This window comes from Stegodyphus dumicola, chromosome 4, assembly GCF_044657685.1.
Source record: "Stegodyphus dumicola isolate Sdum_Otavi_A_Nest chromosome 4, ASM4465768v1".
NCBI classification, from domain to species: Eukaryota; Metazoa; Arthropoda; class Arachnida; order Araneae; family Eresidae; genus Stegodyphus; species Stegodyphus dumicola.
Window position 1 is genome coordinate 160,374,316 of NC_140771.1, and position 18,347 is coordinate 160,392,662.

General features: G+C 33.6%; 1 protein-coding gene across 1 annotated transcript in view; it reads left to right on the forward strand.

Annotated features, from left to right (window-relative positions):
- Positions 1-18,347, forward strand: part of CCT1 (chaperonin containing TCP1 subunit 1) — a 65,703-nt gene that overhangs the window by 35,995 nt on the left and 11,361 nt on the right. The window contains exons 7-8 of the mRNA XM_035358199.2: positions 238-413; positions 10,182-10,305. Coding sequence (XP_035214090.1) covers positions 238-413; positions 10,182-10,305 — 300 coding nt within the window. The remainder of the gene's footprint in view (positions 1-237; positions 414-10,181; positions 10,306-18,347) is intronic.

Consider the following 18,347-nt stretch of genomic DNA (forward strand, 5'->3'; position numbering starts at 1 on the left):
TGTTTAATACTGACAAACCACTAACAAAGTGTTTTAAAATTAGTTGACAAAGGGAAAAACTTTACTAGAAATCTTTTATATCCAGAATCATGGTTTAGGATGACAGATTTTTATATCTTTTATGAGATTATGTGAAATATTTTGAGATTTTTCGTCATATATGAAAGAATATGAGTTAGACATGTTCAAATTTTATTTGAAAATATATAATGGATGAACTTCATTATTTTATAACAGTGAGGCTGACATTACAAAAGAACGTATACAGAAAATCTTATCAGCTGGGGCAAATGTTGTTCTTACTACTGGAGGTATTGATGACTTATGTTTGAAGTATTTTGTTGAAGCTGGCGCTATGGCTGTTCGCAGGTGTAAGAAACAAGATCTGAAGAGAATAGCTAAAGCAACTGGAGGTGAGTCAATTTTCATTTTAAATTGTACATCTGGGAACTGAAATTTGAATAACTGTATATAGAATTTTAATTAAAATAATAAATTTAGAAAGTGCAAACTGTGTATTGTTAGGCTATGCAATATCAAATTAATTATTCTGGATTTTATACACATAAGTGAGACATGCATATTGTATTAATTATTATTTGTGGGAAGGGGGCAGTTTAAATACGAGTTATCACCCTTAAAAATTTTCATAAAGACAGGATTCGTGTGGTCCTTAAGTTTTTTTAAATCGATTTTTGGTCTTTAATTTTGACAAATTAGGCAGAAGGTCCTTAATTTTAATCATCTGAAATTTCTGTTTGTTTTTATGACTGTCATTTTGAGTGTGAAGTGGATGAATATTTTCGGCGATTTGCTGACAAATATGGTTATCTTTTGAATGGGTAAATGTGTTATAATTTGTTCCTATTTCTAATATAAATGTGGAATAGAATTTCTGAGCAAGAAGTGAGACGTAAGCATTTCGAAATTATTTCATTTCTTCAAATGAGCTCTTAAACAACTTTTTGCTCTTGGGGATGTAAATTCTTTTATTTTCTTTTATTAAACGGTTTTAAATTTGTCGACTTGTGAAAATTTTGACGATTTTAAGAACAGTCTGTATAGAAATTTTTTAACCCCTTAACTGCGGCGGGCGTATATATATGCCTTGCTCAGCCGATGCGTTAACTGCCCCGTAACAAAATACTATCAGTTGCTTTGCGCTGCTACCCGTTAAACTATTCGCAAACTTTTGGAATGCAACACCAGAATGACCTTGACGAAGTATGTGAAGGAGGATATTATTTCAGAGAAGTGGGGGGAGAAATTGGAGAGAGGGACGTGTCTAAAGTGCTGAAAGTAATGACTGCGTGGTATTGGCTAGTGTTGTTTGAGTAAAACGTTTTTTTTTTTTTTTTTTTTTTTTTATTCTGTGTCCTCCGTTTTCGTTTACTTTTTGTAGTAGGTTCCAGGAATAAAGAAAGATATAACGGATGTTTCAAACCCATTTATCTTTCTTGAATTATTTTTTGATGAACTGCTCGTGCTTTATATTACTACTGAAACTAGCCGTTTTGTAGACGAGTATATGAACCAACAACACCTTGCAAAAGAAAAATCAAGAACAATATCGTGGCATTCAACCAATTCAGAACAAATATATGTTTTTATAGGCATACTGATTTCACAAGGTATATAACACTGAAACATGATATTACACTTTACTGGTCTAAAAATGAATTGATCGAAACCCCATTATAGGGATCTTTTTTATTATAAAAACATCATTTTTATTATACTTACATCTTTTTATTATATTTTTACTCAAAATATGAAATTTTGTGCGTTTTTTTTTTTTTTTTTTTTTTTACTGTTTATTTTGTGAAACTAAACAATTTTTAGAAAGTAAAACTTGCTCTTATTTTCCCCCTAATAAATCGCATAACTACGCGCGGATATGTGAAAAACCGTGGCATTGGGGAATGAATCTTGTACGTTTTCCGCGGCAGTTAAGGGGTTAATTCCGATATCTGGGAATCTTTCGACGACTTTTTTTTAGAACATTATAACATTGATAAATTTCATTAAAATAACGGTAATGTAATCTAATTATATTTAAGAAATAACATTTAAGTAAAGCATTTTTATTTTTCACTGTCATATTAAAAATTCCATTTTGGCCACTTATTATACAATATTTTAATCTGAAAAATAGAGACAGTAGACAAAGTAGGTATAATGCTATAAAAAGCATAATTTATGAAATAACTTTTAGCAAAAGCAAAATTAGCTGTATAATTAATTAAAAATGTCTTCTTTGAGTTATTCCCATGTAATTGTCGCAGAATATTCAAAATTCCTAGAATTTGCATCAGTTTTCTCTATAAAATTAATTTTACACTTTTTCCTTCCCCCCCCCTTTCAAAATATTTCTGGCTTTTTGCTGTTTCAGAATTGGTAAGGGTAATTTTTCTTTAGGATTTTAGATATTTGAGCTTGGAAAGTTTAGAAAGATTTTAAGGCAAGATTTATAGACCCACGATTCTAGAAGATTCCAGAATGGAAAAATGGAAAATGTCTCCCTAGTAACAAGTGGCCAATGCCTAGTGCCAGCTCTGTGTATGATGCATTAAGACATATTAGATGGATCTTTTAAATTGTAAATTTTGAATTTCTTTATTAATAAAAAAATCCCTTTCTATAATGCCTGTCCATATGATAAGATTAGAAGCATTTTTTATACTTTCCATGCTTGTGTCTAGTGAAAAGTAGAGAAAATAAAAGGATTTCTTACTTTTTGGAGAATGTCTGGAAGAACAATGAAAACATAATAGTTGAATGTTTTACTTCTGATATTAGAATTTTTTTCTTAATATTTTCATCTTCCTTTTATTTTCTCTATTTTTCACTAGACACAAGCATGGAAAATATAAAAAATGCTCCTAATCTTATCATATAAGCATTATAGAAAGGGATTTATTTATTAATAAAGAAATTCAAAATTTACAATTTAAAAGATCCAGAGATGGCACTAGGCATTTTCCCATCTGATGCAATCACTAAATTCTAAAAATTTGCCACACCAGCTCTGTAACCAGACCTGACCATAACAATTTCATATTCCTTCTGAATTTTCATATTACTAGAGAAATAAAATTAGCAGCTTTTTCTATACATTCTAAATGCATTTAGTTTTTTTAGAATAACAGAAATCTTTAATTAAATCCAAAAATTCTAAAGTGAAAAAGGAAACGTGGAAGAAAGAAACCAAATACATAAAGAGAAAGAAAATTATTCTTCAAAGATGTGTACAGATACTATTATGTAAAATATCCAGTTGTTTACAATTTCAGCCTTTACTATAATTTCCCATTTCTAATTTCTCACCAGAATACAAATCACTTACACAGTTTTTAAACTGAGGTTTTTGGAGTGTAAGACAAGAGTGTGTTTCTGACCTCCACTTGTTCCTTGCATTAGTTCCTGCCAGCTCTTATAATTTGTAATTATTCGTCTTTGCATAACTGCTGCCGACATTTGAATTTGTTATGATGATAGAGTAACTAAGCCAGCTTAAGATAAAATTAAATTGTATAGTCTTTGACCATTAGTCCATATTTTTATCTTGAGTTTGACTCTTCTTGTTTAATTACATCACTACGAGCTGCAATTGACTTTGTTAGCATAAGAACATGCCTTTGTGTTCTAACTGCTTTTTAAATAAGAAGCTTATTTAAACCCGTCTGCCTTTGTAGTTACTTTCAGACATAGTGATAATTTGCTTCACATCTGTTGGGGGGGTTTGGACTATTTAACTTTTACCAGCTCGAGTAAAACCCTCATAGGTACCTTGTGGAGAGGATTAGGAGATAAAGCACGCAGAAACTAGTGAGAACATTGTTGTGCATACTAAGACAAATTTCGAATTCTTAGAAAAAATGCTTAAAGAGAAGGAAATCTATATAAATTAGTCAAAAGGTTTGGCAAGGCTTCAAATTAAAATGATGGATAAATATTTTGTTGAGTGTTGTTGTTACAAAACATAAATGTTTTGTAGCTTTTAATGTGTAATTATCCTAATATCTTTTAAAAATCAATGTCATAAATTACATGTATTTTTAACTGTGAAATTTTATTAGATTTTGATTTTAATAGGGAAAAAACATATAAAAAAACTTTTTTTCATTGTGTATAGATTTTCTCTAATACTGATTTTATTTATTTAATCTAGCTTTCCTTCCTTGTCAGAAAGAAATTTTGCAAAGAAATTGGGCTCACTGTAGAAGTCTGTTGTTTTATAAATGCTGTTTCTCTCTCTATTTTTTAAAGAACAGCTGCTTGTATGACCAGCCTTTGGTGAATGCCTAGCAGACCTAAAAGCTCATTGTACAAGGGGCAATTTTTTTTCAAATCTGTATTGGTGGAGGAGAGGGGAGATGTTAATGTGTAGACTAGTGGTTTTAACCTCGGTTATTTGCAGCCTCAGAAGCAATTTTATGCGGCCCATAAAGACATTTCCAGAGCATACGTATCCAGAAACATCATTCTCCAGTTCTCCAATGGGCTTCGAGCTCCACCGTGTGTCATCTGGCATATACAGTCAAAAGTCGTTAATTCGGACGCCCATAATCCGGACCTCAAAGCTACAAACTTTCTGCGTACGCTCTGCATTGACACATGCACATATGCGTTTACCTGTGCGCGCAAGACTTTTACGACTGCGTATGTGCGTGTGCGCAAATGCAGAATACGTTTTCGCGTGCGCATTTAATGTGTAATGGACAGTATAAGCTAAAATTATCTATTTCAGTTGATGTTGACGATTGCGTTGTTCCTTAATCTTCGAAGTGGATCCGGCTTATTATTTTTGCAGACTGTAAGAGCAATTTTATAAAAGTAAACTTGAACTTTCGATTATGTCAAATAGAATTTCCGATACTGGAGCTCCCAAAGGATCTACAAAACGAAAGTGTGTTTCGATGTCCATCAAACAAAAAGTGGAATTGCTGCAAAAAATGAATAAAGACATGAAGAAGGTGACAGAGAGGTTAGTGAAAACGAAAAAATTTCGATTGACAAATTAGTCGGTATTCTCGGCACAGCAATTACGGAACTTAAACAGCAGAACTTTGTAACTGAACAAGAAATTATGTCTGTTTGTAGAATTAAAGAGAAAGTATTATCACATAAAACGAAGCAACTTAACTTACATTGAAAGAAATGTTTAATAAAGTAAACAAATAAATATGAAGTTTTTTTTTTTTTTTTTTTTTTTTTTTTTTTGTAAATTTTGATACCCTTTAGATCATAATTGCTCTTTATTTCATAAATTATTGTTTCATATTTTTTATTTTATAATTTCTGCATGCCATCTTACCAGATTTACCTTTTACGACTGCGCATATGAGTTTGCGCAAGTGCAGAATACGTTTTCGCGTGCGCGTTTTATCTATAATGGATGTATAAGCTAAAATTATCTAATTATCTATTTCAGTTAATGTTGATGATTGCGTTGTTCCTTAATTTTCAAATTGGACCCGGCTTATTATTTTTTGCAGACTGTAAGAGCAATTTTATAAAAGTGAGCTTAAACTTTCGATTATATCAAATAGAATTTCCGATATATATTTGTTAATATGTAAAGGATCTAAAGCGAAAGTATGTTTTGAAATCCGAAATCTGTTTATCAATTTCACGCTGCTCGGCGGGGGGGGGACGCCGCGGCGGGCGCGTAATGAATTGGAAGTTGATCTGTCAGCACTATCCTTATCTTCAGCGCAGATGTTTTTATTTTATTTGGCTTATAATTCCTTACCAAATGTAGGTATTTCATCTCGATATGCTCCGTCTTTCATATGACTTAAAACAAGTTCCTCCTTATTATAATTCGCTTCCGATAGCAAAGAAAGGTGACAGAGGTTATTGAAAACGAAAAAATTTCGATTGACAAATTAGTCGGTGTTCTCGACACAGCAATTATAGGACTTAAACAGCGGAACTTTGTAACTGAACAAGAAATTATGCCTGTTTAATAGAATTAAAGAGAAAGTATTATCACATGAAACGAAGCAAAACTTAAACAACTTGCATTGAAAGAAATGTTTAATAAAGTAAACAAATAAATATTAAGCTTTTTTTTTTTTTTTTTTTTTTTTTTTTTTTTTTTTTTGTAAATTTTGATACCCTTTAGATCATAATTGTTCTTTATTTCATAAATTACGGTTTCATATTTTTAATTTTAGAATTTCTGCATGCATCTTACGAGATTTAAACTGATGATCTATAATCCGGAATCGCCGAAGTCCCGACGAGTCCGGATTAACGACTTTTGATTGTATTAGCCAATGAGCACAAAGCAAGCTCAAGGCTGTAATTTGGATGTTCTTTAATTATTTCGTTCATCTTGTTCTGAGTTGTGTGAGTATACGTGCCTTCGGGAAATAGTTTTAGAAATTATCATATTTTGTTATGTCTGCGAGAAAGGACGAAATACTCGTGTATGTTTCAAAAATCGTACACAGTTGACTTTCTTTCCATTATTTCTTCAAGGAAATGTAATACATTTGAGATGTGTACCGTCTGTTGTAGCGAATTTTCGATTTTGCATGGTGGAAGGACGGATGTTCTCAAACATGTGCATACACAAAAACACAAGGACAACATGAGCTGTTTTGGAAAAAATAAAAAATGAAAATTTTCTTTGGAAACAAAGGACCAGAAGTTATTAATGCAGAATGTCTCTTCTCTGCCTTTTTACTGGAGCACAACCTGCCACTGAATGCATCGAATCATGCTGCAGCTTTATTTAGAAAAATGTCTCTCGATAGTGAAATCGCTAAGAAATACTCAAATGCAAGGACTACAACAGGTGCAATTGTTAAAAAAAATGGGTTTAAAAAAGAAATCTTCAGTTATTGATTGCATTAAAACAGCTCTGTTCTGCCTCTTTACGGATGGAAGCAATAATACCGATTAAAAACTGTATCCAACTGCTGTTGTTTCTTTTTTTAATCCAGAGTCTTCAGAAATTGCAGTTTACTTTCTGTCTCCACTTTAGAAGGACATTCGACAGGCTTTAATATAGCACAGCTAATTATTAAAACTTTAAAAGAAAATGCAGTCCCTCTGGATAATTGCTTAACGCTTGGTGCGATAATGTATCAGTAATGGTAGGCTTAAAGACTGGTGTTGTAGGCATCTTAAGAAAGGAAAATTCAGATTTGCAGATTATGAGGTGCACCTGTCACCTCTTAAATTTACCAGCTGAAAAGGGGGCAGCTTCTTTACCATTAAATGTGGATGAACACATTGTTGATATTTATTATTATCTTGAAAGGAGTTCTTAAAGAAAGGAAAAATTGAAACAGTTCCAACAGCTGCATAATACTGAAATGAGAAAAATTTTGAAAAGTGTGTACACGCTGGCTGTCTTTAAAGAAATGCGTATGTAGAATCCTCGATCAATGGAACCCACTTCTTGCATTTTTTAAAGAAGAAGTAAATGCTTCGAGAGTTTAGATAAAAGGCTCTATTGAAAGTTATAAAATACCTAAAGTAAATGGAGATGTAGTTGCTACTTCCATTGTTAAAAATAGGTGAGAAAAATAATTTCTGCACCATTTAGCAATTAAACTGGCAGTTCTCAAAATAATACTGCAAAATATAAGCATAAAACTGATACAAATTTCTCTCAAAATAAAAAAAAATTTGCTCAACACATGAAACATTTTCCGATTACTGTAAATTTTTCTTGTGAAGAACAAATATTTATGTTTATTTCTTCGGACCTTAACAAAGCTTTTTGCTTTTTTTTTTTTGTTACTTTTCATTTTGTCATCATTTGATGTCCTTAACACAGTTCTACAAAGCAGAATTCCATTAATTCATGTTTTGCAATCAATGATTTATGATCTGTTTAAAGACATTTTATCAAAGTTTGTAAAACCAGTCTGTGTTTTGTCTTGTAATTCTATATATGATGTGATTTATGGTGAAATAGAAAATCAGAAGAAAGATGATTTGGTAACAGGAACTGCAACTACAAAAGTAGTGGAAGAACTTTCAAAAGAAAGTTTCAAAAATAAAAGTAAACTTATTTTTGAAAGTTCTTTCAAAAATAAGTTTTATCTTCTTGTTAGAAGTTACTTTTGTCGAGTATGTGATTACATACTACCTAAATTATTAGTCAACGATGAAATGATTTTGCATGCTAAAGTTGCTGATGTTTCTGCTCTAGCAAATGCATCTTTTTCTGATATAAGGTACTTTTTGAACAGATTTACTATGTTACTTCATTTAGTCATGAAAGATGATGATATTGATGTAGCCACTAATATTTTGCAGTTTACAATTAGAAAACTTTGATGAAGTTATAAAATGAGCTAGGATTGACACCCAGTGGAGTTTATTTGGAAAACAGAAATGTGCTGATGAAATTTTAAAATATAGTGAACTGTTTAGAATTATGTTGGCCATCTTGACAGTTCCCCATAGTAATGCAGAGTGCAAGAGGATTTTCAGTGTTGTTGCGAAAATGAGGACTAAATTTAGATCTCATATTAGTGATGACACATTAGAAAAGACTTTATGAGCGAAAGCAGGCCGACGTGGCAATTGTTATGAACAAAATTATGAAGTTTCTTTCTTAACAAAAGCAAAATCTGCCACTAATCATAACATTTGTACGAAAAGTACACAAGTGTCTTTTTGTTTTTTCCTTAAACGATGCAAGTAATAAAAATGCTTTTATGTGTATGGTATTTTTGTGTTGCTTGTGTTTAAGAATTAGTAATTATTTAAAGTTAATTCAGTATTAAAAACTATATTTTTACCATTTAAAAAGTCTTTTTAACATTGTGATAAATCTCCTGATTTTTGAGTGTCATAGGTTAACAAGTATGCATTTCAATTATGGTTTATTTTCATCTCCTTTAAAAATGAACATGAATAATGTACCAGAAAATCTATAAATGAAGCTAATTAATTTACAGTATGATATAAATCTTATTTAAAGAGTTGAAGATACAGATTTTATTAATTTTTATTCTTAATAATCAAAAATAAATAAATAAATAACAGTTTAAAATCCTTTCACTGAGAGTAATTGCTTTGTTTGGGAATGTGATTATATGAAGAGTGAGTAAAGCACCAGATTGATCAGTGAGCTTATGTAATACACAATGAAGATAATTTTTTAGTAATTTCTTTTCAAAGTTACAAACTTCATTAGAATCCAAATGCTGTCAAGTGTGGAGCTGTAGTAAGAAATAAAAAAGTATATAATTATATACATTCAAACATATTTATTTTTTATTAATCTCTCAAAGAAAAAATTAATAAATAAGAGAAAGAGACTAGTGTGTCATTATTTATTCTGAAGCTGTATGTCGCACTTGGTAAATTTTCTCTGAAAACTTAGGAAGTGAAACTTAAAAGAATAATTTGTGTTTTAAATTAAAGTAAGCTAATGATCAGTTATATTACAAAATATATTCAACAAAAGTACCAAACTTATTTAAGATAGAAAATTTATATAAATTTGAATTTTTTTCCCTTTGCAATATCATTATACTGTATATTATATATTATTATACTGTCATTTGTGCATATTTTGATAAATATATAGTAAGCAAAATTTAAAATTTATGTAAATTTTTTAAAACTTTGGTAATAACATTTTCCATTTTATTTTAAAAAAATTCTTACACACCAGCTATTTTTAATTTATGCATTTGCCTGCATGCAGTTTAAGTTGAAACTAGTGGTGTAGACAATAAATCTTTTTATCATAGCCAAAAAATAAACATAAATTGGACGTAATAAAATTATTGCAATTTTTTTGGCATACACAAGATTGCAAATTTTCAAAGTGAGTCTCTTTGAATAACATTAAAAGAATAGGATATTCAGTTTTGTTAAATTTATCATGCATTCCAGTTTTTAATATATGATTATTAAGTTGCTTACAGTGAAATTATGCAGATGGGATATTAGTGATTTTCCTATTGAATGAATGTACTTCTGTGTAAAAATGTGAAGGGAGTATATAAATTCTTATATTGTTAGAAAATTTGAGATACATGCTTTAATATATTTCTTACATTTATGTTTAATAAATTTATGTAGGAGATGGGAAAGAAATTTTATAAACATATTATTACACATACATTTATTTTTTTTTATTCATCATTTTAATAAACAAAAGAGTAATTATTTGCATAAATAATATTTTTTGCCTTTAGCTCAATTTATTCAGAGTCTAGCCAACATTGAGGGAGAAGAAAGTTTTGATGCTTCAATGTTAGGTGAAGCTGAAGAAGTTTGTCAAGAAAGGATATGCGATGATGAACTTATTCTTGTAAAAGGGTATGTCGGCTTTTTAACTTTTTAAATGCATTAAATAGATATTTGCTGGTAGGTTTATATATATATATCCATATAATAAATAATAAACAATGTTTTGTAGAAATTCTGCTTTGAAGTTTATCAGAAAAGATATATAGAAACAGATATCCTGATTAACATCTTTATAATTGTGTTCAAATAGACATATGAAGAATTCTTCACATATTAAAAAAAAAAGATGAAGGGAACCTTGAGAAATTCCTTTCATGTTTCTGAATATTTAGTAGGTGGTATGTTAATGAATAATATGTTTAATAAATCATATTTTTGCAGTAATTTATTTTCAAATCTAAATTGCACACTAGTATATACATACATACAGGATGAAATTGCATTGAGTGGATATGTTATCTTAATAACTAAAGTTTTTGAAGTAACTAGTGTGTTTATTGAACTTGTCAAAATTAAAGCTGTGTAAATTTCTGGTGTGTTTTAAACTGTATATATTGATTTAAGGACATTAATAAATTGGAACCCATGTGAACTTCGAGAAGTAGTTATGTATCAAGATTTAATAATCTCATTTCTAATGATGTTGCTAAATTATGAAGACTGAAAGCCTTTAATAAGTCATATTTTATACATTTTTATTTGTTAATAATATGCAACAATATCACTTTACAACTTAATGCTGTTTATGCTTATGAAATGCATACTTTAATATTAATCATCTCCAAAAGGTAAACTAGCCTATGAGTTTGATGTGTCTGAATAAATATTATTCAAGTTTATGTTATCTTCAAATAAATATTTAGATCTTTCATATCAGTTACAAATATGTTAAACATCTGTCTGCTTCGTATTTTCTTTCAGTCTTTTAGGACTTTTAATCTTCTGAAAAACATTAATAGTAGTTGAAAGAAAATGGATTATAAATTCTTAGTAAATTGTGACAAAAATTTAAATACATCAGACAGAGGATTAATAAATGTCTTCTTTGTATGTTTTACATTATTGTAGAATATCAGTTTAGTTGTAGACAATAAATCTTTTTATCATAGCCAAAAAATAAACATAAATTGGACGTAATAAAATTATTGCAATTTTTTTGGCATACACAAGATTGCAAATTTTCAAAGTGAGTCTTCTTTGAATAACATTAAAAGAATAGGATATTCAGTTTTGTTAAATTTATCATGCATTCCAGTTTTTAATATGATTATTAAGTTGCTTACAGTGAAATTATGCAGATGGGATATTAGTGATTTTCCTATTGAATGAATGTACTTCTGTGTAAAAATGTGAAGGGAGTATATAAATTCTTATATTGTTAGAAAATTTGAGATACATGCTTTAATATATTTCTTACATTTATGTTTAATAAATTTATGTAGGAGATGGGAAAGAAATTTTATAAACATATTATTGCACATACATTATTATTATTGTCTGTCACATTATTATTATTATAGCATTTAATAGGTTGGAAAAAGAGTTGCACATTTGTGTCATGACACATTTTCTTTCAAATAATAATTATAACAATTTATGCTATTATTTAAACAGCAAATATGATTTGTTGAAAATAGTATTATTTGTTGGTAGCAGAGCTGGGACAAGGGCGAAGCAAGTGCGAACGGGTAGCAGGGATGCCAGATTACCTAATTTTTACCAATGCATTAAAACATTAACTATTATTGTTAACATTCATTCAATTTTAAAATGCATGGAAAAGCATGTTAAAATATCGCAAAAATTAAAAAACAAAAAGAGAGAGACCTCTACATTCTTGAATACTTGTGAAATCAATTAACCAAATCAAAATCAGGAGATAATTATTTTTTAATGATTTAATATTTAAAACGAGACAAAAATTGTACGTTTTATATAATTTTCAGCTTGTCATTTTTGCTTTATACTGATATAAATTCTTCAAATTTATATAAAGGATCAGATGCTATATCATGGCAATGTTTTAAAATTAAGAGCCTCTTTAAGCAAATCAGTTTAAAATTTTCTGCATGGAATTTAATCCTGTAAGAAACAGAAAAGGTAAGTCTTGCAATGAAAAATGTTAATTGAACACAAAGGTTCACGCTTAATAGAGGACTTAAACCAAATATTGATTTCCAAGAAATTAGTTAGCTGCGGGGGTGCTTTTACCAATTTGCAACTTAAAACAAGACTGCTTACCTCTAAGAGACATCTCTGTCCTTAGGCAAAAAACCGTCATCTTGCTTTGCTGTACTAAAATAAATGCATAAACATAATGGAGAAATACTCTCTCTCTTTTTTTTTTTTTTTTTTTTTGTTAGCAAAATATGAGAGGTGCTTTGAGAAATGTGAAAATTTAGCTTTAGAGAGATGGATATTTCATTAGAATATGAAGAGAATGGAAAAGGAAAATATAGCAAATCGGTCATCAAGAATTAATTGATGAAAGAACTAATTTTTCAGGCAAATTTTTTCATAGTAGAAATGTAAGACTAAATAAATATTTTAACCTCACAAAATAGCTTCAGTTGCCCTGTTTATAAATGGTTCAAAATGAATGTTAGTAGATTTATATGTTTTTGAAGAGCTGCTTAGCACTTAAATATCCAAATAAAGTAAATGCCTGAAATATTCCAGCAGAAATACCTAATTATGAACCATCATATTTCAATAACTCTGATTGCTAAACAATATCAAATTATTTAAAGATGATTCAAGAATACTGTATAGTTCAATTGTACCTGAATTTGGAGATTGCATTAACAATATTTTTAACATTGCCATGGGTGAAAGAAATTTCAGAAAACTTAAAATTTTATAAACTTATAGGAGCTTTGCTATGATCTTTGTTGAATGTAAAAGTGTACAGATGTAGTTAAATTTATCATATTGTTGCGTGCGTACGGGTTCGTTATGAAATGAATGCACAAGTCCGATGAAAAATGAACAAAAATTTATTATTATCACAACAAAAATGCTTAAATTTTCTCAAATTATCATGCAGTATTACAATATCTCACGGTAGTTATCTTTTAACTACTCAAATATCCAATAGAACGTAATTCAAAACAGCTAAAGAATGCTAATCCGCGAATTCGCTACAATCAACAAGAGCAGTTTTCTAAACAACAACAAACTAAGCAACTACTACAAACTGAGATGTTTTCCTCCTTTTATAAGATTTTAAAATCATGCGCTAGAATTTTCTAGTACTTTCTCGAAATCAAAAAGAGATATTTATTTATTTAACGCACGCGCTCTTGTATTTTTAATTTTCCAGCTTAGCTTTCTTTTAATATTCGTCACGCGCTGCACTGCGCGAGAAATAAAACCATTTAATTTATAATTGAACTAACATTAGCTTTTTAAATACCAAATTCGTAACACTGCCCTCTTCCCAAGGACTGCACGTCCCGGGCAGTACAATCCCTGTACAGGAAGCTAAATTTACAACTGTGGCATAAATGCATTAATAAGCATTACATTACAATAATAAACAACATGAACAATAAATGCAATACATAAAACAAATCAAATGCTATCAAATACAAATCAAATACTAAATACAAATCAAATCAAATATACATTTAAAAACAAAAAGGACCATGGTCTTATACTATTTACAATTATTTACATTACGTACTAAGGCCATAGTAATGAGCTAACCTGTCGTAATGAATGACTTTAGGTTTAGAGTTCGAAGACTTACGAATCCGAACCACGACGTCATTCAGCCTATTTAGGACTGTGTACGGGCCATCCCAAGGTGACTGTAATTTCGGACAAAGTCCTTTCCGTCGAGTCGGATTCCACAACCACACCTTGTCTCCTTCGTGGAATTGATGTTCAGTAGCTCTTGTGTCGTAGCGGGTCTTCATCTTCTCTGCCGCCAAGTTGACTCTTTCTCGTGCAAAGTTGTGCATCACTTCAAACCGGGCCTGGAGATCTTGAATATATTCCTCAGACGATGAAGGAGAATCCGGAGGGCGACCAAACAATAGATCACAAGGCAGACGAAGGTCACGACCGAAGAGCATCTGTGATGGGGAATAGCCGGTAGTCTCGTGAACAGCACTGCGGTAAGCCAGTAAAAAGAGTGGTAATTTCTTGTCCCAGTCCTGCTGGTTTCTGGAAACCACTAATGAGAGGTTATTAAGGATGGTTCGATTGAACCTCTCTACCATGCCGTCCGACTGGGGATGTAATGGCGTCGTTTGGGTTTTGTCAATGCCGAGTAGTTTGCATAGTTCTTTGATTACTACCGAGGTAAAATTCCTTCCCTGATCGGAATGTAACTGAAGAGGCACCCCGAACCTGGAAATCCAGTGCTGTATTTCAGCTACTGTAACAGCCTCTTGATCTGGAATAGGATACGCTTCAGGCCACTTGGTGAAGTAATCAATGACAACGAGTATGTATTTGTTACCATCAGCAGTTCGTGGCAGAGGTTCCAAGATGTCAAAGGCGATACGTTCAAACGGCGCACCTACGTTGTAACGTTGCAGCTTGCCTCGGCTGCGTTTCCTTGGTCCTTTCCGACCTGCACAGGCATCGCAAGATCGGCACCACTTTTGCACGTCATCCTTTGCATTATTCCAGTAAAATCGCTCACGAACTCTCTGTAAGGTCTTCAGAATTCCAAAGTGACCTCCTGTAGGGCTGTTATGTAGTTCTTTGAGGACATCCGGGATCTTGGAAGTATCAGTTGCCATCGGAACGTCTTCCCATCATCCAACTCGAATTTCCGGTATAAGACGCCGTTTCGAATGTGAAGTGAATCCCAGAGTGCCCAGTATTGTTTTGTTGTAGGACTACAGGTAGAAATGTCCTGCCATGTAGGTTTTCTGTTTGATGACTATTAAATCAAGTATGGGTTTAATGTCGCGGTCTTCCAGCTGGTCTTTCCTGACTTCATCATCACTCCACGGGTCTCGATCAGCCGATGTTGATGTTGCAATTTGTCTTGCGACCGGAGTCAGCAGCTCGTATTTCGCTTCCACCCTGGAGCAATATCGGCAGCTTTCTGGGCAAGGTCTTCTAGACAGGGCGTCGGCGTTCCCGTGTGATGATCCCTTTCGATGACGGATAGTGATGTCATATTCTTGGAGTCTCTGTATCCACCTGGCTATTTGACCCTCAAGATTCTTGAAATTTAAAAGCCAGGCTAATGAGGCATGGTCCGTGCGGAGGAGGAATTTTCTGCCGTATAGATAATGATGGAAATGTTCTACAGCTTTGACTACGGCGAGCAACTCTTTCCTGGTGACACAGTAATTCCTCTCCGGTTTAGACAGGCACTTGCTCCAGTACGCCACTACACGTTCTTGGCCGTCTATTTCTTGGGACAAAACAGCACCGACACTTTCATTGCTCGCGTCGGTGTCAAGAATAAATGGTCGGTCGAGCTGAGGATACGTCAGGATTGGAGCAGATGTTAAAGCCTCCTTTAAGTTGTTAAATGCATCCTCGCATTCTTTTGTCCACAAGAATCTTTGCTTGCTCTCTGTCAGCTTGTGAAGGGGTCTTGCGATGGAAGAAAAGTCCTTCACGAATCTCCTATAGTAGGTGCAAAGCCCTAGGAAGCTTCTCAGCTGATGGACATTTTCAGGACGTTTCCAGGATTTAACCGCTGATACCTTTTCAGGATCCGTGCACACACCTTCTGCAGAGATGACATGTCCCAGGTAAGTCACTTCCTTTCGGAACAATTTGCATTTAGCGGGACTCAGCTTCAGATTGGCTTCTTTCAGTTTCTGAAGCACCTTCCTAAGATTTTCTAAATGTTCTTCAAAACTCTTTCCGACGATGATGATGTCGTCCAGGTATATCAGACAGGTATATCGTAGGAAAGACCTTTCAAAACAGTCTCCATAAGGCGTTCGAATGTTGCCGGCGCATTACACAGTCCAAACGGCATCACCTTGAATTGCCAAAGCCCTTGTCCCGTAGTAAATGCCGTCTTTTCTCGGTCTTCAGGCTGTATTTCTACCTGCCAATACCCACTCTTTAAATCAAGTGTTGAGAACCACTTGCTTCCAAAAAGAGTGTCCAAAATGTCGTCAATTCTAGGAAGAGGGTAACTGTCTTTCTTCGTAACCTCATTTAACCGACGATAGTCAACGCAAAATCTTGTTGAGCCGTCTTTCTTTCTGACAAGAACGATGGGAGGTGCCCATGGACTTGCTGAAGGCTCGATAACATCGCTTTCTTCCATATCCTTTAAAAGTGTTCGTACCTCTTCCTGGTTAGCAAACGGTAGGCGTCTTGGATGTTGCTTGATCGGGTGATGATCGCCGGTATCGATTCTATATTGTGTCAAACTAGTTCGACCCACGTCAGAAGACGAGCGGGAGAAAACAACTTGAAGATCTTTAATGACGCTTCGGCAGCATTCTTCTCTTCGTCGTTTAATTGCACATTCTGCAATAACTCCGATGTAATGCTCTCTGAGGACACGGGTTCTGGGATGTTGCTCTTTCTTTCAACGCTTGTTACTGGAGTACATGCTGCAACCACGTCGCCTTTCTTAATAACTCTCGCCTTCTCAGTTACATTGGCAACTCTCACAGGAATAACCATTCTCGATAGGTCGACGAGTGTTGAGGCTACTAGTACTCCTTTCGGGCTATTACAGTTATTGGGATATTCTATGATGCCGTAGTGAAAATCTCTGTTTTCGGCTATAGATCCAGGGAGTAAAATTTCTGTTCTTGCCGGTATTGTGATATTGTCTTGTGCTATGATTCTGTGGACAGATTTAACTTCTTCATTATTAATTCCAAATAACGTTATTTCCTCAGACGCAGAATTTATTACGCATTATTTTTAAAGTCCAAGGAAAAATTATATTTCCTTAAAAAGTCTAATCCGAGTATGCAAGGATCTGTAACATCTGCTACATATGCCATGTGATGGTAAGCGGCACTTCCAAACCTGATATTAACGTTCACTTTCCCCGCGATATCGATCTTCTCACCGCACACAGTCTGGAGGGTAACGCAGGGCGGCGTCCAGATAAGTTTGCATCCCAATTGTTGAGCCAAATCTTTTCGGATGATGGTAACGTTGGCTCCTGTATCTATTGTCATATTGCAGGGAGCTTCATTAATATGTCCTATTATAAAAAGTCCATTACTGCCGCCTCTCACTGCAGAAATCTGAAGAGCTTTAAACTGGGGCTTTTCATTATCTGGCAACCTCCGCCCCACGAGATGGCCACTAATTAGTTTCCCTGCTGCTTGCTAGGAGCGGTCTTAACATCCGTGCCCTGGGGTGTTCTGCAGTTTCGTCGTATGTGTCCTTCAGCACAGCAGTTCCAGCACTTAACGGTCGGTTTCTTATCACCAATATTCCGTCTCAAAGCGTTGAGTTGTCTAGTTAAATCGTCTAGACGAGCAGTGACTTGATTCTCTGGCTGCTGGACTTGAGCAGCTCTCACGGGGTGGCGGTCTCGACGAGTGGCTTGCTGGGCTGCCTCGAATTTCATGGCGTACACTAAAGCGCTTTTCAAATCTTTAACATCCGCCATTCGTAGAGCCTTCTGTATTTCGGGATCCCGGATGCCATCGATAAAGTACTGCAGGGACAGGATTTCCCTCGTTTCTCTCGGGCACTCCGTAAAGGCGAGGTGGGACAGCCTTTCAACATCTGTGGCGATTTCCTGGAGTGATTCGGTGGGCTTCTGTTGACAGGATTTTAATTGAAGCCTGCTGTAGTCTTTTAAACATTTCTCGCCAAAGCGCAGCTCCAATGCGCCGGATAAAGCTTCGAAGTCAAGTCTTTGGTTTTCTGGAAGCGTCTGCAGGATATCCGCTGCGTCTGCTCTCAGAGAAGCGGCGAGATGGCAGGCCTTAGTTTGGGAATCCCAACCATTTGCATCCGAAACGATAGAAAATTGTGTTTTATACACTTGCCAGGATGTCTTCCCATCATATGTGCATAGTTTCAGAGAGGAGCGAGCAGGCATAGATAGAAATTTAAAACCTTCAGAATTGCTTCCTGCCATCGCTATGCACTTCTTTAGGCTGTCAACTTCTTTGGCGACGGCAGCAGAAACCCTATCATCAATT